Here is a 26,695-nt window from a genome sequence, read left to right on the forward strand (position 1 = left end):
TTCCAATTATTCTGACATTGGAACGCTTCATGGTGTCACTTATTTCTCTGATTCTATTTTCATGGATTCTGAGTTGTCTTTCCCTGGCCTCCTCTTTTCCCTTTTTATCTATTATATTGTCTTCCAGGTCGCTTATTCATTCTTCTGCCTCACTTACCCAGCTGTTAGATTATCTAGATTGGATTGGATCTCATTGATAGCATTTTTAAGTTCTGCCAATTCATCTTTCATTTCTGCCCTTAGAGACTCTATGTTGCCATTAATTGATTTCTCCATTCTAGCCATTGTCTTCATAATTGCTAGCCTGAATTCCATCTCCGACATCTTGGTTATATCTGCATCCATTTGTAAATCTGCAGCATAAGTCTTAATCTCTGAGTCTTTTCTATTTTGGGGGTTCCTCCTCCTAGTCATTCTGTTGATGGGTGTTTGAGGGAATGTATAGAGTCCAAATTATTGACCAGAACCCAAGCAAGATGCACCTGTTTTCTTGGGACCTTAGGGTTGCTGGCCTCTTGTTTTCCCAGCCTGTCTTCTGGGGGAGGGGCCTGCCGTGCTGTTACTCAGGCAACCCTGTTTGGGCGGAGTTGCCCTGCCCCCCTGTGGCGGGGGATGGGCTCAGCAGGAATCAGTTTTGGGGGCTTTTGTTCTCTGGCAGCTTTCCCTGGTGGCTTTCTACGTCTCTTCCGCGAGTCAGAGCAGAAGAGACAGTTTCCAAACCTCTGCCTCAGAGCAGAGAGACTGCAGTCTGTTCTTCAGTGAGTTCTCCAGGCCACACTGTCTCCATTTCTGTCCGTGCTGCTATAAACTGCAGTGTCCTGGGTTGTGTGCCCCTCCGCAGCGCCCCCAGTCCTGCCTCCAGGTTGGGGCACGTTTCTGCCCTTTGTGCTTCTAAAACCACCAGCCGCTCCCAGTTTGCCCGTGTGACCCTGCCACTCCGGGTTTCTGCCCCTGAGGTGCCCCTAAAGTCCTTTCCTGCTGCTACCGGTCTGCGAGTCTGTGCCCCGTCCCCAGCACGCGAGGCTGTCGCTCCCTGGCAGTGTAGGATCCCCACAGCCAGGCACCCTCCCGCTGCCATTTATCCTCTGATATCTGCCCGTGGAATCAGGGCTCCCCAGTTCGTACCTCAAAACCAACTGCCTGCAATATTCTGCTTGTAGAGATGCAGATCTTCTTATCTCAGGCTGGTTTCGTGGGTACTCAGAGTGGTCTGGTAGATATCCAGCTCAATTCCAGGGACCAGTTGAAATAGGGTCCCCTACTCCTCTGCCATCTTTCCTTCTCCCTGAAGTACATTCTTTAGAATTTTCTTTAGTAATGGTTTGTTGCTGACAAACTCAGTTTTGGAGTGTCTAAAAATTTCTTTTTTCACCCCTACACTGAAAAGTATACTCACTGGGTATAGAATTCCCGGTGGTAGTTAGCTTATTTCATTACATCAGCATACTTTTTCTATAAGTGGACAGATAGTAAATATGTTAGGCTTTGCTGGCCATGTGATCTCTCACAACTACTTAATTCTACCATTGTAGTGTGAAAGCAGCCATAGACAATACGTAAATTAATGGGTGTGACTGTGTTCCAATAAAACTTGATTTGTACAAACAAGCAGCAGGCTGGTTTTGGCCTACAGGGCCATAGTTTTCTGATCCCTCCTGCTCTACATGGAAGGTAGCTTTCCACTATTTCTTACTTATATTATTGCCACAGACAAGTCAGCTGTTAGTCTAGTTGAAATTCCTTTGAAATAATCTGTTTTTCTTTCTGATTGCTCTTAGGATTTTCTGTCTTTGATTTTCAACAGTTTCACTTTAAGTCTAAGTGTGGTTATCTTTTTAGGTATTCTGCTTGAGATTCAGTGGGCCTCTTGAATCTGTAAATTCATGTCTTCATCAGTTCTGGAAAATATCTCTTTAAATATTGTCTTACCCCACTCTCTCTCCTCTCTGAGGTTCCAGTCCAACATACACTGTATCATTCATGTCTTTTAAGCTCCCTTCTGTATATCCAGGCTACATTCTAGATAACTTCTTTTGATCTATCTCCAGTTCACTAATTCTCTCTTCGGCTGTGTCCAATCGTCTGTCAGACATATTTATTTTTTACTTTTTAAATATATTTTCTCTTTTGAAGAAGTTCTATTTCAGTCTTTCTCCCTTCTGTTCTGTTATATTTTTTTGGTGTTTCCTGTTCTCCATAGATATTTTAGGATTGTCATTTATTTGTTATTTATTAAAACAGCACAGTTGTTTTAACTTCAGGTATTTACCAGCAAATGAAATCTTTCCATATTTAAACTTAAGTTTCCTTTAGGCAGAAGATCATTGATCTTTTCTTAAAATCCATCTAAAGTCATTGCCTAACAATATAAACTACTGCTAACCCTGACTTTTGAGAATCATTCCATTAATTAGGAGTCTTTCTAATGGTGTAATTGAGATGGACATTTAATTTTATCCTGCATTTATTCCCCTTCTCTTCTTTTACAGAACCCATATTTTCCTTAGAGAACTATCTATGACCCCAGTCTCAGTCCATGTTTGGTTGGGTTGACTCTACAAGTGTAGGCATGTGACTTAGGCCTGGCCAATGACAGCTTAGAATCCTCCTGGACATAGTAATTGCCACAGGGGTAGAGAGTGACCCAAGTAAGTACAATGAATCTAAATTCCAGGACATTTTTTCATGGTGTCTTTCCACTAGGGTCACCATGAGGGTAGAAATATAAACTAGAGTTGCAGGAGGCTCTCTGGACACCTCACAGGAGAATCTGCATGGGAAGGGTGACAGCAGAGAGGAAAGAGAGCCAAGAGATGGTCACAAAACAAGGTCAGCAGCATCATGGGAGTCCCTGGATTCAGATTAACTCATTGCCCTTTTAGTTACATGCACAAAAATAAACAAATGAATAAATAAACACTTTTTGTTATTTAGACCTTTTAAGTTAGGTATTTTTTCATTTGTAACCAAAGGAGTCCTGACTAGTACAGTATCACTATGTAGACTATGCCCTTCATTCCTGCAGTGCAATGATAATAATATTTGAAACTGTATATCAAGAAATCACCATCTAGCATACCTTGTCTGTTTGAATCAGCAACATGTGGTAATTTGGAGAAAACATCATATGTGCCACAGGCTCTTCAATCTCAAGAAAATCCTCTACTTTGTAAGTTGAATCTTTAATAGTAAAAGAATATACAAAGCCATCCTAGTGACCAAAACAATGAGATAAACAAAGAAAATCAGTCTCAGTCAATGCAGAGTATACTTTCCATGTCAAACAAGCTAAGACTTATTGACTACCATCCACAGTTTATTTTTGGAAACATCATCAATGCTTACATTATCTAGAATGCCCTGTCTTATCTTTATTTAGGCAACTTTTAACCACCCTTCCTGGTCATTTCAATTTTATCTCTTGTGACACAAAATTCTGTGACCTAAAATTTTATGGATCTCTCCTTTCTTTGAATTTCTCTAGCATCTATCTTTTTTTCCCCCAAGTAATGTCTTCTTTAATAAAGTTAGAAATTTTTTTTATTAGTTTCAGGGGTAGAATTTAGTGATTCATCTGTTGCATATAACACCTGGTGCTCATTACATCAAGTGCCTTCTTAATGCCCATCACCCAATTATCCCTTTCCCCCTTCCACCTCTCCTCCAGCAACGCTGTTTGTTTCCTTCAGTGTCTCTTATGGTTTGCCTCCTTCTCAATTTTCATCTTATTTTATTTTTCCTTCCCTTCCCCTATGTTCATCTGTTTTGTTTCTTAAATTCCATATATGAGTGAAATCATATGGTATTTGTCTTTCTCTGACTAATTTCGCTTAGCATAACACCCTCTAGTTCCATCCATCTAGCATCTATCTTTTTACCACTTTCTTCATTATACAGGAGGGTAGGGCAAATGAAGCAGTTCATTTATGTGGCTTGTATATATATATATAGCAGTCTCCTTACTTCAAGGAACACTAGCCTTAATATATATTATTTAATCATTATTATATACATTTCTTTTGTCCCTAAATGACCCAAAGGTAGGGAGTGTGCTGTTTATTTCCTTTATATCCTCCTTTTGTGTTTCTTTCACAGTGCTAGAAAGAGGGCAAGTATCCCGTAAAAATCAGTTGGTTGGTTGGCTGTAAACAGATTTAGGTTCATTTAACTATTCTCAAGAGGAATTTGAGCTGTTTTCACAGTAGTGAAGAGGCTTTGGGCAAATTAATCCATCATTTCTAGATTGGATCTCACTATAACTAGAGTATATGCATTAGTGAGATGGCTGGGTTCACATACTTGGGAACTGGGGGATAAAACATGCAAGGTGCTTTCTCCAAACTCATCATCATTCTCCATTTCTCATGGAGTACATGCTCCAACCACTCCTTTAAACTAGTTTTTTTTTTTTTTAATTTTATTTTTTAAGTAATCTCTACCCTCAATGTGGGGCTTGAACTTACAACCCCAATATCAAGAGTCACATGCTCTACTGACTGAGTCAGCCAGGTGCCCCTAAACTAGGTTTTAAAAAATGTCAAGGGTGAGGGTTGCCTGGGTGGCTCAGCTTGTTTAGCACCTGACTCTTGATTTCAGCTCAGGTCATGGTCTCAGGGTCATGAGATGGAGCCCTGTGCTGGGTTCTGCACTGAGTGTAGGGACTGCTTAAGATTCTCTCTCTCCTCCTCCCTCTGCCCTTCCCTGCTCATGCTCTCTCTCTCTGAAAAAAATAAAAATAAATGAAAATAAAAGTAAAAAATGCCAAGGGTGGCCTTGAGAAGGACAAAAGTCATAAAAGGCCATAAATGCAGACTAAATGTAGGAGGTGGGGTGGCGGGGGTGGAGGGTGCTGGGGGAGAGGATAGTCTGTTGCAAGGTTGCAGGGGAGGGGGATGGATTACCACCTGAGTGTAGGTTTATGAGCTCCAGATTGCTTCTCATTGGTGGAGCTACATCTCTCACCCTGACATCATGGCCTAACTGCCCTCAGGGTCCTGGAAATGTGATCTGTAGCAATGGAAGAGAAAAAGCTAACAGTCCCACTAACAGATGTCTTGGGACATCTACCAGTAGACCTGAGATTTTAGTGTAGGTAGGCTCCGAACCTTAGCACTGATACAACACCATGGAAAAGCAATGTAGTCTGACCCCTTTTCATACTTAACTGAGGCTGCATGCTCTAATAAATGAGAGCAAAGACTTTGGAGTTTGACACATCTGGGTTCAAGCCTCAGCAACTCCATTTACTGGCTGGTGAACTCTGTAAGGCTTGGCTCCTTCCTCTGTATAAGGAGAATGTCAATATTCCTACTTGACAGTGTCATTATGAGAACTGATGAGATAATACAAGCAAAGCACTAGCATGATGCCTGGTACAAAGTAAGTACCAAGTAAATGAAGGCCATTAATGCTAATTCTAATATGAACAATAACAGTGTAATACATGTAAGCTAAATGAGTATACACAAGGGGCTAAGCTGAAGCTTAGACAAAAGGTTCTATTTGTGTCTGACAACCCAATGTATTAAGTGTACAAACAGGCATGAAGTTGGGTGAGAGATATTAGGTGTTCTGAGTTTTTAATTCTATTTTTGATTATTTGCAATAGTCTAGATATATGGCAGTCCATTATACTGTTCTCTCTACTTTTATATATATTTGAAAAATTATCCATATAAAGAGTTTTATAATTGTATCAAAAAAGAAAACAATTTTAATTAATAATCTGACAGAACCTCACATCCCAAATTATGACTCATAATAGTAAGTAGCAGCAAATGGAAATTGTATATATTCTTGAAAGCAATTAGTTTTGAAGAAAAAAATACATTACAATTCCAGAAATGAGCACTCCTCCCTTCTGATATACCATGGTGACTGGACTGATAAGATCTCTTCCCTCTTTTGGAAAAGAAAAACAAGGTAAAACAGGTGACATATAATTAAAAGTCCAATACAAAGTAATTAATCTCTTGCTTTCCTAGGACTATTCATTTCTCTGTAATCCTTTCCAAAAATCAACTTCCTATCAGAATATGTGCTATTATGCTTTCCAAACAATGAATAATAAAAGCTGCTCAGAATTGATTATTAATGTAAATCACATGAGTTTTTTAAAGTTCTGTATCATCAGATCTGTGTAACTAACATTATAGAATTATATAGCTCATATATTTTCTTATTTTAGGAAAGCATTGTCAGAGATTTTAAGATGTCAGGAAAAAAATAAAACCAAACCTAACTTATTATCAAGCTCCATACTTAAGATTTGTACATTTTATGGTATGTAAATTCAAACCTCAGTAAATAAATAAAAGTGGATAAAAAGAAAGTAAAAAGAAAAAATGTTCTATAAGAATAATTGTTATTAATAAAATATTGTCCTTGGGGGAAAAGAACAAAAGAATATTACCTTTTATGTAGATAAACCATGAGAACTATAAGATCAAAAGCTCAGAGAGCATCCATCAAATTATTTATTTACTGTATACTACATCTTGGCATTTTGCCAGATGCTAAGAAGCATACTGTCCTTTCCTTCAGACTATTAACTTCCCAGCAGTTCCTTCTTTTCCAATCCAAGTACCACTAGAGTCCAGGTTCTTATGACTCAAGGCGTAGTCTAGGAGCTGGATGCTTATAGCCACCTGCTTCTAGGATCGTCCTTTCTTGAATGATGGCTAAAATAATCTGCCCATGCACAATTCTATTCGGAGTACATCCCCATTCAGGAGTTTTTGAGGTCTGTCCACTATCAGCTGAATTGAGTATAAACATCTTAGCTGGACATTCAAGGTCAGACATGGCATATATGTCCCTTTGTTCCCCACCAGCCCTGTGCAACACTCCATGCTCCAGACAGACTGGACCACTTCTTGTGTCTCAACCTTCCCCAGTTTTTCTTGTCTCTGCAGATGCCATTGACCGAAACTCAACCTACCCTCATCTGCCTGTGAACCCATCCTGCAAGGGCGATTTCAAATCCACCTTCAAAATGACTTAACTTGGCCTGTTTCCCTCATTTGAATTCCCATAGCACTTTCTTAAGTTTTGCTTTAATAAAATTATCTTAATCTACCTGGCTATAATTATCTACTTGTTTAATTCTCTTTAATAAAATATAAATCCCTTGAGGGTGAAAATTATAAGATCATATATTTGCCATTTATGTCACCTCTGAGGCACCTTGCTTAGTGTCTTCCACATTATAGAGGTTAGACAAATATTTATACTAAAGCATTTATAAAATACCATGAAAATTATTAGGAATAGTATAGAAGAAGGAAATAGTAAACAATATATGACTATACATAATTAAGTCCTAAATTGTGTATAACATATTACAGATGTGACAACAGTTTGGAAATGAGAAACATTGCTTTTGAATCACTTTACAAACACATATAGGCAGTAATTTACTCTGTAGCAATCTCTGGGATTAAACTTTGGAGCCAAAGGATAAGTAAAATATAGTTCCTGACTTTAAAGAATTGATACCCGGTGGGAAGACAGACATGCACAAAGGAAATTGTGAAAGCACAGGATGAGGCTCTAACAAGGGAGTGAGTCTGATGGATCCCACAGAGGGGCACCGAACTTTTGCCCTAAGGTTGGGATGGCAGTGTGGATGCAAGGTTAGAGAGAACATAGCCTGGAGGGTCCAAGTGACAGTAAAGGGAAGCCACGGCGGGGGCAGGAAAGTCAAACCTAATGGCCCCAGTGAAGTCTGAGTCAGGGAATGGGAGCAGGACTAGACGAGGGGTACTGTCCTGGGGGAAACTTGCTGTAGGAGGTGGTATTGAGCTAGAAGCTCAAGGATTCAGAGAGTCAGTTGGCAAGGGAGTGAGCTAGGAGGCAGGGCTGTGAAATGACAGGAAGAAATGACTAGCTAGATCAGAAAACTCATCCTGGGGAGTAGAAGGAAAGAGTGTGAATGGAGAAGGAGGATCAAATTAAAGAGGGCTTGGAATCAAGGCAGAGCAGCCCTTGAATTGCATGCTGAAACGGTCTTTAAGGACAGTTTGGCAGGGATGAGATGCCTGCTTTGGGTTAGCTGTAGATTAAGGCCAATGAAGTCAGTGCTAAGGTTGCTGCAGAAATCAAAATGTGAAAGGATACAGCATAGGAGCTAAGAACTTGGACTCTAAAGTCTTAGTGCCTGGGTTTAGGTGTCAGCTTCACAGTTTACTAGTTATGTGAATTTGGGCATTTTTCTTAATCTCTCAATGCTTCCATTTTCTCATCTGTCTCATGGAGATGAAAATATATCTCTTTATAACGTATTTTGAGAATTACATGAAATATACATACAGAGTATAGCAGAATGCCTACAGCCTAGTACAGTCAATAAGCACTAGCTATGAGGAACACCCACAGGACTTGGTAACTAACTATGGGATAAAGGAAAGAAAGAATCAAAGATGGCTCTAAGAAGGAGAAAAATAGGGAACAAACATCCATCTTCACATGTAAAACCATCACCAATGGCTACACTTCTAGGAATAATGAAGTAAAGCAGTTTCTCACCCATTGGTACTTTGTCTTCTATCTTATTAAGTAGAGTCACCTTCAAGGTTTCTCCATTAACCATTAAAAGATGACCCTCTTCACAGCCAACATATAGGTCACTTGTTGGAGTCCAGCAGTGCACAGATGGGTGAAGCAAAGGATATAGATCATCTTTAGGCTTCAGGGAAAGATCAGAAACCTTGTGTTAAGACTGCATGCATGGTTTAAGAGCCAGAGAAATACCCAACAGAATAACTTCCAGAAAGAAACAAATGATTATGGACCTATGTATATTCATTGATCCTGCCATTTGCCAAGAGCTAAGTGTACTTATCCTTCCTTGCTCCATTTATCTCTCTATATTTTAATTCAGTAAGACTATATAAAGATGGTTTTGCCAGCACATTTAGAGTTCTAGTGTCACAGATTTTCATGAAAATTTTGAGTAGTAACTTCTACACTGTTTCTTGGTAGAGTTTTTTGGTGTCTTGAATCTACGAAAGTCAGTGTCTAGCTAAGATCACCCTTTTTGAGGAAGACTTTTGTCATCATCTCACCCTCCTGATTCTGCAGTGGGGTGTGAATATGATTTTCCTTGAGTGGCTATGGAGAGTTTGGTCTAGGTCCTTTGCTTAGTTAGCTTTTATGGGAAATGAGAAGAGGACACTTGCCTGATTCTGGTGGCCTCTCTAATGTGGTTCATGAAACATCCTACGTGATTTTGATACCATGGAAAACTCAAAGAGAAACGCATAGGTTTCTAAGGATCTAAGACAAACTTTTCCTGTAAAGGAAAAGGCAGTGAATATTTTAGGCTTTGTGGACCACATAGGTCTCTGACATATATCCCCATTATATTTTTAAACACCTCTGTAAAAAAGTATAAAAGAACATTCTTAGCTTGGGGCCAAACAAAAGCCTGTCATGGTTTGTTGATCTCTGCTTTAGATTGTAATACCTCAGTGGTATGTCCCCTGCAGCTTAAATACTTTTGTCCAGCAGGGGAGAGCCCCCTTTGTCAGCATGGAGCAAGTCTCCTTTTAAATATAGGCCTACCTGTTCTCCTTCCTGGAGGTCAAGGCAGCTGTGGCAGCTTTTTAGGGCATATGCTCCTCACAGCACTGATTAAAATTCTGAATTCAGGATATCATAATAATAGCACTCCTTCCTTTCTATTTAAACAAGTCAAACATACTAGTTTACTTATTTATTTATATTGAGAACATAACATTTAGTACTATCTGAGCTTTTTGTTATGCTATAGCATTATTTAGAATTACATTAGCTATAACATAATGCTTTGCTTTCTTTAGGATCCTTACACCCATTGGAACGGAAAACATTTTTACTAAGCTATTGGCCAAATTAACAGAATTTTTTAAGTTCCTTGAGAGCTCCATGTTTATTGCATTCTTTTGTTCATGTTTTCATTCATCTAACAAATATTTATTGGACACTTAACTACATTCCAGGTGCTGTTCTAGGCACAGGGATGTAGCAGTGAACAAAATAGACAAAAAATTCCCTGCCCTCATGGGGCTTACATCCTGGTGAGGGGAAACAGAATAAAAATAAGTTAAGAAGTTAAATATATAGATTATATGTTGAAAAGCACTATGGAGAAAAATAAAGCAGAAGTTGGGGAATACTGCAAATCTATATAAACAGTCATTTTTCCATTAAAAACTCCTCAATATATGCAAGCCACCTTTCTAATAAATACTCATTTATTTGAATAATGTATTATATACTATTCTTTTAATTTAGGACTGGTTTGTAGATTCAAGGTAAAGCAGGTGTGGTGCTGTCAAAGGAACTATTTCTACTAGATTCTCAACAGATATAAATTTGTTATGTAATTGATATTTAAACAAACATTGGATGTTGGTTATATACCAGGCATTGTGCCAAGTCCTAAGGGATCCCTCTTCTCAATAGGATGATCACTTGTTGAGGGAAGAAGTATCAACAAATATCAGAATCAGAAAACATGGTAGGTTATAGCAGAGGGGTGTTAAATATTATGGGAGCATTGATGAGAAAGCACGTGGTTCTTCCTGGTGGAGTGAAGGAAGTGTGGAGAGAGACTTATCATTTGGAATGGAACTTGAAATATGCCTAAGGCAAAAACCATACATAGCAGCAGTCACCATGATAATTCTTTAAAAGGATATACTGACTTTGGTCAATGATTGATCTATTTCATGCCCTCATAGCCTTGGATTGTTAGAAAATAAATACTTGATTAATAATGTGGCCACCCTATGGGCCAAAAAGGGGGGGGGGGGGCAAAACCACCCAAAAGGATTAAACTGCTGCTGATTAATGACATTTTTGTAGTATCTAATTGAGATTTGACTCATAGGGAAGAGTTACTCACTGAATGCCATTATTTAATCACCATTATTTAAAAGTTTCTTAGGTTGTCTTGATGACATCTAACCTTAGGCTATATATCACAAAGGGACAGACTCTTCCATTATGGCAATGGGTTCAAAAATCTTTTAAAAAACACACATATCTTGTTCTCACACCAGTGGACCTATGTGTATGCAACAGAAGGTGAAGATTTAAAACTTGAACTTTTCTGCCTTATTATGTTAAACTAGTATTGTGTTTGACTTTTCTTACTTTAAGATAAACCTGGGCTTATCTTTCTATTACTCTCTTTCATCAATAAATATGTTCTGTGCCACTTAAAAATGAATGTGATACAATATGGATTATGTGAACAGAAACAATAGTTTTTAATCTCAAAAATTCTAAAAATTTTAAAAGAAAAATGTGCCAATAGTATAAAAATATTTGTTGATAATATCACCTCATTGTTTAGCTTTCTGGAATCATAAATCAAACATTTTGATCACTTGAAGACCAAACATGAAAAATTAGAATCCAACTTAATATTATGGCTTTAAAAAATGTAAGTATCCAAATATGTTTCAGAATACTTGTTTATAAAAGGAATTCCTATATAGTGACTTGTTTAAAAAAAAAAAAGGTAGATGGAAAAAGAAAACTGGACACTTGAGATTAAATTCATTATCTTGGATCCAGTTTCTGCCCAGATAATATCTGCCTTTGATTTCCCCCATGCTACTGCTAGATACTGTTTCTCATGCCTTAAATAAGTTGTGTAATGTGATGCAGGCCTATTTAAAGGTATATAATGTGCCTTTATAGTGTTAGCTACAAGAGACATAATGGGAGTATTTAATATTTGTGATTTTGTAAAAGTCCATAGCCTGTCAATTTTTAAGACTCTTATTTATATAGATCAGTTCATTACTCATTTCTTTGCCATTGGTTGGCAGCCACATCATAAGAAATGTCATTCAAAGGAAGGAATAGAATAAAGACATTTGAGATCTATTTTTGGTTATGCTTTCACTCACTGTATAGACATTAATCAATGTTTTAGCCATTTTTTTCACCTTACTTATCTATAAGATGAAAAAATAAATATTGGAAAAATGAATTTGTAAGTAAATGTAAAGTATATGGCTTTATTAACATTCCTTGTGTGATTTTAAAATGTAGAACTTTAGCATTAAATTTCTGTTTTCAGAAAAAGGTTAAAATGCACTGAGTAAAAAAATCCTAGGAAACAAATATGTTTATTATGAGCATTTTAAAAAATGGTGGCTCCACATTTAAGTATTTAAAGAAGGCATTTTGTAGCATTTTTCAAATGACAAAGACAGATGCCTGAATTTTACATATTTTAGGTAGGGTTCATTCTGTTGTGCAAAATGTGAAAGACAAGGGCTCTTACAGAAATTTATGGCAGAAGAAAAGATTCTAGATGGTTGAAAATGTGGGTTCCTAGGCATCAAATACTAACCACAGCAGCATTTTTTTCAAGTTGTAAACCTTGATGGCTGATCTATTTGTATTTACTTTGCTGCCCCATTGCGGCTGAGTGTGGTTGTATTTCTAAGGCTAGGATTTGTGCTATTAAAAAGAATTGGTCATTTTCTGTATTTAAAAAGTGAACGATGATCATCCTTTAGAGGAAATACTAAGAGCATACACAACATTTTCTCTTGCTTGCCAGAAATTTTTAATAAACTAATTACCACTGAGTTATTTTTAACATCTATAGCTTAATTCAGTGGTCAAAATATTTGGGAGCTTCTACTTCCTTTATCCTTGGCTTGGAGTTTTAACACAAATATTAGCATAACCTAAGTTCGAGAGGCTAAGCAGAATCAAGCTCGTTTCCCAAAGGACCTGCCTGTGCTATCTCTGCTCCCTGCCTATCCCTTGACCTGCACCTGCACCCCACTCCCCCCTCATTTTCTGTGCTGCAGCCACTACAGGTAGCTTCTCAAACACATGGATTTAGTTTCTTTCCCCCAGGGCTTTTGCACATACTGCACCCTCTGCCTGAACACTCTTGACCCTGTTTGTAGCACTGAGCCTCCTTGTCCTTCGAATCTTAGGGTAAGTGTTGTCTCCCCAGCGGCCTTCCTTGACCAGCATATGTTAATCTCTTCCTCACGTCAACCCCCTCCCATTTATCCCATTATAATAATTACCACATTTTGCAATGATTTAATGTAGGTCTTTACTTTTGGTGGTGTTGTTACTATCTCCCTGATAGAATGTAAGCTCCAAGGGTAGAGATTATGCCTGGTTGGTCATCATGAGATCCCACTGTCTAAAACAGTGCCTGCTACATAGGAGGAGCTTGATAAATATGTTGAATGAATAAGTGTGTAGCTGTTAACAAACTCCTGTTTGAAACTTTCTTCCACTATCTTCCATGGCCTTCTTCTTCTCTCCTGGATTTGTTCCACTTCTGTGTTCCTTGTCAGAGTCATCTTCTAACTCTCAATTCTTGGCAAATCAGTTTCCTCTCTGGCTCTCTCCCCTGACACCCTTACTCTCCTTTCTATCATCCCTCCCCCACTCCAGTGTTCCACTAACCCTTCTATGGTAATGACTCTGGCATCAGTGTCTCTAGCCCTACCTTCTCCACCCCAGCAATAGGTCCGCTTGCCCAACTTCCACCCGGCATCTATACCTGGACGCCTTCCCAGCACCCCAAATTCAATATGTCCAAAACTGAAATCAGGTCTGGGTTCCCTCTTTCTGTTATCAGTGCCATCCTTCCAGTTAACCAAACTCAAAACTCCAGAGCCTTCATTTCTTGTCATCTCCAGGGCTAATCTGTATTGAAAACCAGGATGATCCTCTCTATCCTGCATGTCTCATGGGATGGTTGTGAGAATCAAATAAGCAAACAGGAAGAGGTGCCAGGTAATTACCCTGAAAGTTTCTGCCTCTTCTCCTACTAGCCCAGCAATGGCTGACAGTGGGAGCACAGGTCCATAGATAAGATCCTTGGGCAACGAGGTGGGGAAAATTACATCTGTTTCATCAAAAAATGATCCGTCTTCCATAGGTAGTTTTATTGACCTTTAGAAAAAAGAGAAATCAGAATAATCAAATGAACAAAAACTAGTCACTGATATAACTATTACATATTGGTGATAAAAAAGGTGGGGAAGTATTATAACTTGTAAAAAACAAACAAGCAAACAAACCAGATAAACGCCAAAGAGTAGATTTAAAAATATATATCACAAAAGGACAATAATGCAGTTATAAATTAAGTACATAGGAATTTTCTAATATTTTCAAAGTTAATATCTAAAGCAGGAATTATACATTTGAACACTGGCAGGACCAGGCAAATGAGCTGTGGCCAGGTGGGGGACTATGGCAAATGGGAAAGTGTGTTCCCTCCTCTAGGTGGTGTAGGTGACACTCAGTTCCAGCCAAGAGAGTTTGTTGAGAATTCTGGCTCCAAAATTTCAAGAGACTATCATAATCTGGATATTTATGAGAAATCTCTCAAATATTAAAATTTGGCAATTAATTCAAATAAAAATCAATGGGGGCCAAAATAAACATATAAATCTTCCTCTATTTATGATGGGGTTATGTCCCAATAAACAAATATCCTAAGTCAAAATGCATTTAATACCCCTAATCTACCGAACATCATAGCTTAGCCTAACCTACCATAAATGTGCTCAGAACACATACATTATTTGGGCAAACTGCATTAGTTGCCAACTCACAGTTGGGCAAAATCATCTAATACAAGGCCTATTTTATAATAAAGTGGTGAATGTCTCAAGTAACTTGTTGAATATTAAAATGAAGGTAAAAAGCAGACTGCTTGGAAGGTACAGAATGGTTGTCAGTGTATAGGTTGTTTACACTCACGACCATGTGGCTGACTGGAAGCTGCAGCTACCACTGCTTAGCGTCACAGAAGAGTATTGTAACACATATCTTTAGCCTGGGAAAAGGTCAAAATTCAAAATTTGAAATACAGTTTCTACTGAATGTGTATCACTTTGGCATCACCCTGAAGTTGAAAAATCTTAAGTGGAACCATCCTAAGTCAAGGACCATCTGTATATGTAGGTTGTCTTCAGCTACCTTTGCAACCTCTGATATCAAGAATTCATTTTCAGGGCACCTGGGTGGCGCAGTCAGTTAAGCATCTGACTCTTGGTTTCGGCTCAGGTCCTGGTCTCAGGGTTGAGAGATCGAGCCCCGAGTCTCGCTCTGTGCTCAATGTGGAGTCTGCTTACGACTCTTTCTTCCTCTGCCCCTCCCCCGTCTCTCTCTATCTCAAATAAATCAATCTTTTTTAAAAAAAAGAATTCATTTTCAAATCTACCATACGTCTTTTAACCCATAATGTGGTTATAAAGGGGTGTTTGAAAAATTCATGGCTTTATGCATTAAATTCAAAATTTCATTGGTTATGTTTTATGTATGATAAACAATTTTGAAAAATTATCATGTAAAAATAGTATCTACTATTCAAATTAAGCTTGAGTGTTTTCTAATCCTGCTTGCTTTTTGAACCAGGACAATCCATTCACTTTGCCTCTCACTTCAGTTGCTTATAGAAAAATCACAATTCAACATTCAGAACTAGATGAGAATATTCAAGGCAAGCAAAAGGAGAGAACGCTGAGATAAATTATTTGCCCACCTGGCAAGGATATGATAGAGACATTACCCATTTTATGAATGTCTCTGCCTAGAGACAGATTTGACTATTCATTGGGTTCTTATAAAAAAGAAATTGAGACACAAAGAGAATTGAACAAAAAGAGGTTCAGTACTCTTTGTTTAAGGGCTAGGTTTTACCCTAGGTTTTACTCTAGGTTTTCAGGCTCTCCAGTTAGACAACTTTACATTTTTCTTAAGAAGGCAACTTTTTGGGGGAATCTGGGTGGCTCAGTTGGTTGGGCGACTGCCTTCAGCTCAGGTCATGATCCTGGAGTCATGGGATCAAGTCCCACATTGGGTTCCCTGCTCAGCAGGGAGTCTGCTTCTCCCTCTGACCCTCCGCCCTCTCATGTACTCTCTCTCTCTCTAATTCTCACTCTCTCAAATAAATAAATAAATAAATCTTAAAAAAAAAAAAGGCAACTTTTTGGAGGGTGGCGGCAAGATGGCAGAGGAATAGGAGACCTAAATTTCGTCTGGTCCCAGGAATTCAGCTAGATAGGTATCAAACCATTCTGAACACCTATGAACTCAACAGGAGATCAAAGAAAAGAATAGCAGCAACTCTCTGAACAGAAAAGTGACCACATTCTGGAAGGTAGGACATGCAGAGAAGTGAGTCCGAGGTGATATTAGGGAGGATAGACGGCGGGGGAGGGGGCCTCTGTCAGCTGCTACCGGCAAGTGATAGAGCAGCGGAGCACAAAATCGGAACTTTTAGAAGTCGGCTCTGCTGAGGGACATCACTCCAGTGGCTAAGTGGGGGATGGAAGACTCACTGGGACAGTGTGGTCTCGGGACCCTCGGGGTCACAGAAGGACCCGGGGTGCCTGAGTGTGGCAGAGCTCCCAGGTATCGGAGCGGGGAAGCCGGCTGCAGAGATGGAGCCGAGGAGCGGGCTCTCAGCTCGGGGTTGCCATAAACTGTGATCCGTGGTACAGTCGGGCCACTGCTCTTCCAGCAGGGACCCATCAAGCGGCAGATCCGGGGAGACGCCCCTTCCTGCCCTGGGAGGAGCAGTGCGGGAGTGCACCGCAGGGATCTGCTGGGTTTGGAGACTCCACACAGGGTCAGGTGCCAGAGATAGAAACGCTCGGTCACAGGCCGGGTGAGCAGAGTGCGGCTGGAGACCGGGAGATGGGAGTGACTGACTGCTTTTCTCTGGGGGCTCACTGAGGAGCGGGACCCTGAGTTCTCAGCTCCTCTGGGGTGGAGATTGGGAGGCCGCCATTTTCACTCTCGTCCTTCAAAGCTGTACGGAAAGCTTGCAGGGAACAAAAGCTCCCGAGAGCAAACCCGAGCAGGTTACTTAGCCCAGACCGGCAAGGGTGGGGCAATTCCGCCTCCAGCAAAGACATTTGGGAACCACGGCAACAGGTCCCTCCCCCAGAAGATCAGTGAGAACAGCCAGCCAAGACCAAGTTTATCGATCAATGAGAATGGCAGAACTCCAGCGCTAGGGGAATACTGCACATAGAATCCATGGCTTTTTTACCATGATTCTTTAGTCTTTCAAAGTTAATTTTTTAATTTTCTTTCTTTCTTTCTTTCTTTCTTTTTCTTTTGAATTTTTCTTTTTCCCTTTTTCAACCAACACCTTAGAATCCCTTTTTTAAAAATCTTTTTTATTTTTCATTTTTACAGTCATATTCTATCCCTTCATAGTAGTTAACTTTATTTTTGGTATATATATAAGTTGTGCTCTCTTTAAAATTTTGGGATACAGTTGCTTCTTTTTTTTTTTTAAGATTTTATTTATTTATTTGGCAGAGAGAGACACAGCGAGAGAGGGAACACAAGCAGGGGGAGTGGGAGAGGGAGAAGCAGGCTTCCCGCTGAGCAGGGAGTCCGATGCGGGGCTCAGTCCCAGGACCCTGGGATCATGACCTGAGCCAAAGGCAGACGCTTAATGACTGAGCCACCCAGGTGCCCCAGGATACAGTTGCTTCTAACAGACCAAAATACACCCTAAATCTCTACTGTATGGCTTTGTTCTAGTCTGCTGCCTGATCACATTCTCTCCCTTTGTTTTTTTTGTTTTTGTTTTTTTTTAATTTCTCTTCTTTCTTTTTTCAACCAACTTCTTATCAATTCCTTTTATAAAGTCTTTTATAATTTTCATCTTTATAGTCATATTTCATCCCTTCATTGTATTTACCCTTATTTTTGTACATATATAAGTTTTTCTTTCTTTAAAATTTTGGGAGGCAGTTTCTTCTAATAGACCAAAATACACCCCAAATCTAGTGTGTGGCACTGATCTATGCACCAGCCTGATCATATTTGATCATATTCTTTTTTTTTTTCTTTCTTTCCCTTTATTTTCCCCCAGTTTCAGGTCTCTTCTGATTTGTTTAGTATATATTTTTCTGGGGTCATTGTTACCCTGTTGGCATTTTGTTCTCTCAGTCATCTATTCTCTTCTAGACAAAATGTCAAGACGGAAAAAATCACCTCAAAAAAAAAGAACAAGAGGCAGTACTGACTGCCAGGGACCTAATCAATACAGACATTAGTAAGATGTTGGAACTAGAGTTCAGAATGATAATTATACAGATACTAGCTGGGCTTGAAAAAAGCATGGAAGATACTAGAGAAACCCTTTCTGGGGAAATAAAAGAACTAAAATCTAACCAAGTGAAATCAAAAAGGCTATTAATGAGGTGCAATAAAAAATGGAGGCTCTAACTGCCAGGATAAATGAGGCAGATGAGAGAATTAATGATATAGAAGACCAAATGATGGAAAATAAAGAAGCTGAGAAAAAGGGAGATAAACAACTACTGGATCACGAGGGCAGAATTCGGAAGATAAGTGATACCATAAGACGAAACAACATTAGAATAATTGGGATCCCAGAAGAAGAAGAAGAGAGAGAGAGGGGCAGAAGGTATATTGGAGCAAATTATAGCAGAGAACTTCCCTAATTTGGGGAAGGAAACAGGCATCAAAATCCAGGAGGCACAGAGAACCCCCCCCCAATATCAATAAAAATAGGTCAACACCCCGACAACTAATAGTAAAACTTATGAGTCTCAGAGACAAAGAGAAAATCCTGAAAGCAGCTTGGGACAAGAGGTCTGTAACCTACAATGGTAGAAACATTAGATTGGCAACAGATCTATCCACAGAGACCTGGCAGGCCAGAAAGGACTGGCATGATATATTCAGAGTACTAAATGAGAAAAATATGCAGCCAAGAATAGTATATTCAGCTAGGCTGTCATTGAAAATAGGAGAGATAAAAAGCTTCCAGAACAAACAAAAACTAAAGGAATTTGCAAACATGAAACCAGCCCTATAAGAAATATTGAAAGGGGTCCTCTAAGCAAAGATTGTAAAAGTAACATAGACCAGAAAGGAACAGAGACAATATACAGTAACAGTCACCTTACAGGCAATACAATGGCACTAAATTCATATCTTTCAATAGTTACCCTAAATGTAAATGGGCTAAATGCCCCAATCAAAAGATACAGGGTATCAGATTGGATAAAAAAACAAGACCCATCAATATGCTGCCTGCAAGAGACTCATTTTAGACCCAAAGACACCTCCAGATTGAAAGTGGGGGGGGGGGCGTGGAAAACTATTTACCATGCTAATGGACAACAAAAGAAAGCTGGGGTGGCAATCCTTATATCAGACAAATTAGAATTTAAACCAAAGACTATAATAAGAAATGAGGAAGGACACTATATCCTACTTAAAGGGTCTATCCAACAAGAAGATCTAACAATTGTAAATATCTATGCCCCTAACATGGGAGCAGCCAATTATATAAGCCAATTAATAACAAAAGCAAAGAAACACATCGACAACAATACAATAATAGTAGGGGACTTTAACACCCCCCCTCACTGAAATGAACAGGTCATCTAAGCAAAAGATCAACAAGGAAATAAAGACTTTAAATGACACACTGGACCAAATGGACTTCACAGAACATTCCATCCCAAAGCAATGGAATACACATTCTTCTCTAGTGCCCATGGAACATTCTCCAGAATAAATCACATCCCAGGGCACAAATCAGGTCTCAACCAAAAGATTGGGATCATTCCCTGCATATTTTCAGACCACAATGCTTTGAAACTAGAACTCAATCACAAGAGGAAAGTTGGAAAGAACTCAAATACATGGAGGCTAAAGAGCATCCAACTAAAGAATGAATGGGTCAACCAGGAAATTAAAGAAGAATTTAAAAAATTCATGGAAACAAATGAAAATGAAAACATGACAGTTCAAAACCTTTTGGATGCAGCAAAGGTGGTCCTGAGAGGAAAGTATATAGCAATACAAGCCTTTCTCAAGAAACAAGAAAGGTCTCAAATACACAACCTAACCCTACACCTAAAGGAGCTGGAGAGAGAACAGCAAATAAAGCCTAAACCCAGCAGGAGAAGAGAAATAATAAAGATCAGAGCAGAAATCAATGAAATAGAAACCAAAAGAACAGTAGAACAGATCAATGAAACTAGGAGCTGGTTCTTTGAAAGAATTAATAAGATTGATAAACCCCTGGCCAGACTTACCAAAAAGAAAAGAGAAATGACCCAAATAAATAAAATCATGAATGAAAGAGGAGAGATCACAACCAACACCAAAGAAATACAAACAATTATAAGAACATATTACAAGCAACTATATGCCAGCAAATGAGATAATCTGGAAGAAATGGATGCATTCCTAGAGATGTATCAACTACCAAAACTGAACCAGGAAGAAACAGAAAACCTGAACAGACCTATAACCACTAAGGAAATTGAAGCAGTCATCAAAAATCTCCCAACAAACAAGAGCCCAGGCCCAGATGGCTTCTCAGGGGAATTCTACCAAACATTTAAAGAAGAATTAATACCTATTCTTCTGAAGCTGTTTCAAAGAATAGAAATGGAAGGAAAACTTCCAAACTCGTTTTATGAGGCCACCATTACCTTGATCCCAAAACCAGACAAAGACCCCATCAAAAAGGAGAATTACAGACCAATATCCCTGATGAACATGGATGCAAAAATTCTCACCAAAATACTAGCCAATAGGATCCAACAGTACATTAAAAGGATTATTCACCACGACCAAGTGGGATTTATCCCCGGGCCGCAAGGTTGGTTCAACATCCGCAAATCAATCAATGTGATACAATACATTAATAAAAGAAAGAACAAGAACCATATGATCCTCTCAATAGATGCAGAAAAAGCATTTGACAAACTACAGCATCCTTTCTTGATCAAAACTCTTCACAGCGTAGGGATAGAGGGTACATACCTCAATATCATAAAAGCCATCTATGAAAAACCCACAGCGAATATCATTCTCAATGGGGAAAAACTGAGAGCTTTCCCCCTAAGGTCAGGAACATGCCAGGGATGGCCACTCACCACTGCTATTCAACATAGTACTAGAGGTCCTAGCCACAGCAATCAGACAACAAAAAGAAACAAAAGGCATCCAAATTGGCAAAGAAGAAGTCAAACTCTCACTCTTTGCAGATGATATGATACTTTATGTGGAAAACCCAAAAGACTCCACCCCAAAACTGCTAGAACTCATACAGGAATTCAGTAAAGTGGCAGGATATAAAATCAATGCACAGAAATCAGTTGCGTTTCTATACACCAGCAACAAGACAGAAGAAAGAAAAATTAAGGAGTCGACCCCATTTACAATTGCACCCAAAACCATAAGATACCTAGGAATAAATCTAACCAAAGAGACAAAGGATCTGTACTCAGAAAACTATAAAATACTCATGAAAGAAATTGAGGAAGACGCAAAGAAATGGAAAAACGTTCCATGCTCATGATTTGGAAGAACAAATATTGTGAAGATGTCAATGCTACCTAGAGCAATCTACACATTCAATGCAATCCTTATCAAAATACTATCAACTTTTTTCAAAGAAATGGAACAGATAATCCTAAAATTTATATGGAACTAGAAAAGACCCCAAATAGCCAGAGGAATGTTGAAAAAGAAGAGCAAAGCTGGTGGCATCACAATTCCGGACTTCAAGCTCTATTACAAAGCTGTCATCATCAAGACAGTATGGTACTGGCACAAAAACAGACACATAGATCAATGGAACAGAATAGAGAGCTCAGAAATGGACCCTCAACTCTATGGTCAACTCATCTTCGACAAAGAAGGAAAGAATGTCCAGTGGAAAAAAGACAGTCTCTTCAACAAATGATGTTGGGAAAATGGGACAGCCACATGCAGAAGAATGAAACTGGACCATTTCCTTACACCACACACAAAAATAGACTCAAAATGGTTGAAAGACCCAAATGTGAGACAGGAGTCCATCAAAATCCTAGAGAACACAGGCAGCAACCTCTTCGACCTCAGCCACAGCAACTTCCTCCTAGAAACATCGCCAAAGGCAAGGGAAGCAAGGGCAAAAATGAACTATTGGGACTTCATCAAGATAAAAAGGTTGTGCAAAGCAAAGGAAACAGTCAACAAAACCAAAAGACAACCAACAGAATAGGAGAAGATATTTGCAAATGACATACCAGACAAAGGGCTAGTATCCAAAATCTATAAAGAACTTATCAAACTTAACACCAAAAGAACAAATAATCCAATCAAGAAATGGGCAGAAGACATGAACAGACATTTTTCCAAAGAAGACATCCAAATGGCCAACAGACACATGAAAAAGTGCTCCACATCGCTCAGCATCAGGGAAATCCAAATCAAAACCTCAATGAGATACCACCTCACACCAGTCAGAATGGCTAAAATTAACAAGTCAGGAAATGACAGATGTTGGCGAGGACATGGAGAAAGGGGAACCCTCCTATACTGTTGGTGGGAATGCAAGCTGGTGCAGCCACTCAGGAAAACAATTTGGAGGTGCCTAAAAAGGTTAAAAATAGAGCTACCATATGATCCAGCAATTGCACTACTGGGTATTTACCCCAAAGATACAAATGTAGTGATCTGAAGGGGTACGTGCACCCCAATGTTTACAGCAGCAATGCCCACAATAGCCAAACTATGGAAAGAGCCAGGATGTCCATCGACAGATGAATGGATAAAGAAGCGGTATATATATACAATGGAATATTATGCAGCCATCAAAAAACCCAAAATCTTGCCATTTGAAGCAACATGGATGGAACTGGAGGGTATTATGCTAAGCGAAATAAGTCAATCAGAGAAAGACATGTATCATATGATTTCACTGATATGAGGAATTCTTAATCTCAGGAAACAAACTGAGGGTTGCTGGAGTGGTGGGGGGTGGGAGGGATGGGGTGGCTGGGTGATAGACAATGGGGAGGGTATGTGCTTTGGTGAATGCTGTGAATTGTGTAAGACTGTTGAATCACAGACCTGTACCTCTGAAACAAATAATACATTATATGTTTAAAAAAAAAGAAGAAGAAGATAGTAGGAAGGGAAAAATGAAGGTGGGGAAATCGGAGGGGGAGATGAACCATGAGAGATTATGGACTCTGAGAAACAGACTGAGGGTTCTGGAGGGGAGGAGGATGGGGGGATGGGTTAGCTTGGTGATGGGTATTAAAGAGGGCACGTATTGAATGGAGAACTGGGTGTTATATGCAAACAATGAATCATGGAACACTACATCAAAAATTAATGATGTAACATATGGTGATTAATATAATGTAATAAAATATAAAAAAGGCAACTTTTCAAAAATTGTAATTTCAAGGATATACATGTCCAATATCAACTTAGTCTTTAGCTTTGTGGAATACATTAAGAATAGTCAGTTTAGAGGCACCTTGAGTCTTTGAACTCTCCTTAACAAACACACCATTATCATCAATCATCAGGACACTGGTCATAAAATTTCTTTCTGACCCAGTTCTATTTAAATATGTAACTCCCATGACTCCACTATATGCAACTACCCTTCTGTTTATAGATTATGTGGCTGAAGGAATAATCTATATGCTTTCCATATCTCTTATTTTTGAGATTCCAACTGGGCATCAAAGTAATAGGATCAAAATTCATAACTATCCTTTTTATAAATAGGCATGTTTTGAAATACTAAGAGCAAATCAAATTCTGATAAATTAAAACATGTTGGGAAAAGCTTGAGGATGACTTGATATTCAAAAGAACCTCATTGAGAAATCAAGTCATAAAGAATCCTTTCAAAATGCAAGCAACCACTCCAAGGTAATTATATATGTAGAAAGATATTATAACTTAAGATGTTTAATATGTACATATAAAGCCAGTTAATTCATCAAATTGATGCAATCACATTACATGAAAGCAAACTAAGATCACCATTTTGCTGTGTAGTAACTAAGTCTCTTACTTTGCTTTGAGATGATGCTCCTGGTTACTTCTTTCAATAGTCCACACGGTCACTGCACTTGGACTTGATAAGCACAGCTGGCACCAGTTCATAGGGTTAAAAGTCATCTGGCTTACATCCGTACCAGGTTGTGTCTTCTTACACAAAATGACACCTGATTCCCAGTTCCTTAGAGGGAAATTGTGTTTTGTAAAAAAATGATTCATTTGAATTCCACATCTTGAGAACATTTATCTAATTATTTGAAAACAATTTACATAAATTAAGCCTTAATTCATAATACAATTTATTTAGTCCATGATGTTAAATATAAAATTTATTAATAATTATGCTTATCATTATACTGTACCCTTCTAAGAAAGCAAAATAACTATGTGCTTTTAAAATATTACTCTCTCTCAACTAACTTTGACAAAGCAGGAAAGAATATCCAATGGAAAAAAAACAGTCTCTTCAACAAATGGTGTTGGGAAAATTGGACAGCCACATGCAGAAGAATGAAACTGGACCATTTCCTTACACCACACACAAAAACACACTCAAAATGGTTGAAAGACCTCAATGTGAGACGGGAATCCATCAAAATCCCAGAGGAGAACACAGGCAGCAATCTCTTTGACCTCAGCCGCAGCAACTTCTTGCTAGATACACCTCCAAAGGCAAGGGGAACAAAGGCAATAGTGAACTACTGGGACTTGATCAAGATAAAAAGGTTGTGCACAGCAAAGGAAACAGTCAACAAAACCAAAAGACAACTGACAGAATGGGAGAAGATACTTGCAAATGTCTTATCAGATAAAGGACTAGTATCCAGAATCTATAAAGAACTCATCAAACTCAACACCCAATCAAGAAATGGGCAGAAGACATGAACAGACATATCTTCAAAGAAAACATACAAATGGTCAACAAGCACATGAAAAAATGCTCAACATCATTCAGCATCAGGGAAATACAAATCAAAACCTCAGTGAGATACCACCTCATACCAGTCAGAATGACTAAAATTAACAACTCAGGAAACAACAGGAGTTGGTGAGGATGTGGAGAAAGGGGAACCCTCTTACACTGTTGGTGGGAATGCAAACTGGCACAGATACTGTGGAAAACAGTATGGAGCTTCCTTTGGAAGTTAAAAATAGAACTACCCTACAACCCAGCAATTGCACTACTAGGTATTTGCCTCTCATGGGTAATCTCTGGTTGCCATCATTATGCTCTCTTAATTAAATCTTCAAATCTGCCCCATATTTTCTCTGACCTCATGGCATTTGCCCATGTCTTTCCTCTGCTTAGAATCCTCTTCCTTACATTCTTCACAGGTTGGTTCCTATTCATCCTTTAAGTACTGTTATAGGTTGAATTGTGTCCCCCCAGATTTATACGTTGATGTCCTAACCCTCAGTACCTCAGAATGTCACTGTATTTGGAAATAGGGTCTTTACTAAGTTAAATGAGGTCATTTAGTGTGGTCCTACTCCAGTAGGATGAGCATCCTTATAAAAAGGAAAGGGGAAATTTAGAGACTGATCCATATACAAGGAGAACATCATGTGAACATGAATCCAGTTATTCACAAGCCAAGGAGAAAGGCCTAGAACAGATTCTCCCTCATAGTCCTTGAAAGAAACGAACCCTGCTTACACCTGGATCTTAAACTTCTAGCCTCCAGAACTGTGAGACAATAAATTTCTGTTATTTCAGCCATTCAGTTTGCGGTACTTTGTTAATGGCAGCCCCAGCAAACTAATCTATCCATCAGTAGGTGAGTGGATAAACAAACTGTGGTATATTCATTCCATGGAATAGAAAGGAATGAACTACTGATACATACAGCAGCATAAGAGAATTTCAAAATAACTATGCTGCATGAAAAAAGTAATTATGCAGCATGAAAGACAGACAAAAAAAAAAAAAAAAGAGTCCATAATGGATGACTCTCTGTATATAAAATTCTAGAAAATGCAAACAAATCCAGAGTGATAGAAAACACAACAATGACTGCCTGGGGGCAGGGGCTGAGGGATGGGGCAAGGGTGGTGTAAGGGTGTGTGTGGAAGAGCCAATAAGGAAGGATCAGAAAGGGGCACAAGGAAACTTTGGAGTGACAGATATATTTATTATCTTGATTATGGTGATGGTTTCATGGATGTGTACATAAGTCAAAACTTATCAAATTATATTCTTTATATATGGGCAGTTTTTTTGTCAATTATACCTCGATAAAGCTGTTTTTTAAAAAAAAAGAAACTGCATAAACTAAATGTGGTTCTCTGAACCTAGATTATTATATTTTTGGATAAGAAATGCTGGTGTGTAAGGTGTATCTTCAATCATTCCTGAAACAGTTTGTACTTCCCCTTAAAAGAAAAACTCCCCCCATGGAGTTTATATTATAGATGGAAGAGTGAGTACAGCTTTGAGGCTGGCCCTATGAAATGACCCAGCAAAGACCACAGATGTGTCTTATCCACAGGTATTTCCTATACAGCTGGCAAATGAGGTGTAATGTTCCACTCTCTGAACATATAACTGTTCTAATGTCTCTCAAAACAATTACTTCCAACTTAGCTCTAATAGAGAGTACATCTTAATTTCATCATTAGTAGAAAACAGGCAAACCACTCAAAGCTACCATTTATTTGAAGGAAAGATGAAACTTTATACATTTATTTTCTTTACCCAACAAGGTAATATTATAACACATCAACAAAACGATGATAATTTTGCTCTCATATAGCTTTTGCCCTGCCAAATTGTATGCTTAGAAGTAGCAACTATATTCAACCTTCTGATCAGGACTTCTATTCCTTCCATTTTTAACTTGTTCCA

The 26,695-nt window shown here is 38.7% G+C and overlaps 1 protein-coding gene across 1 annotated transcript in view; it reads right to left on the reverse strand.

Annotated features, from left to right (window-relative positions):
• CFAP43 (cilia and flagella associated protein 43) overlaps positions 1-26,695 on the reverse strand; it is a 115,103-nt gene that overhangs the window by 81,502 nt on the left and 6,906 nt on the right. Inside the window, exons 4-8 of the mRNA XM_035028633.1 lie at positions 23,864-24,031; positions 13,782-13,932; positions 8,527-8,686; positions 5,834-5,901; positions 3,080-3,211 (exon numbers count right to left, since the gene is read on the reverse strand). Of these exons, the coding sequence (XP_034884524.1) occupies positions 3,080-3,211; positions 5,834-5,901; positions 8,527-8,686; positions 13,782-13,932; positions 23,864-24,031 (679 nt within the window). The remainder of the gene's footprint in view (positions 1-3,079; positions 3,212-5,833; positions 5,902-8,526; positions 8,687-13,781; positions 13,933-23,863; positions 24,032-26,695) is intronic.

The sequence above is a fragment of the Mirounga leonina genome, unplaced genomic scaffold (genome assembly GCF_011800145.1).
Source record: "Mirounga leonina isolate KUSES-001 unplaced genomic scaffold, KU_Mleo_1.0 Mir_114, whole genome shotgun sequence".
NCBI lineage: Eukaryota > Metazoa > Chordata > Mammalia > Carnivora > Phocidae > Mirounga > Mirounga leonina.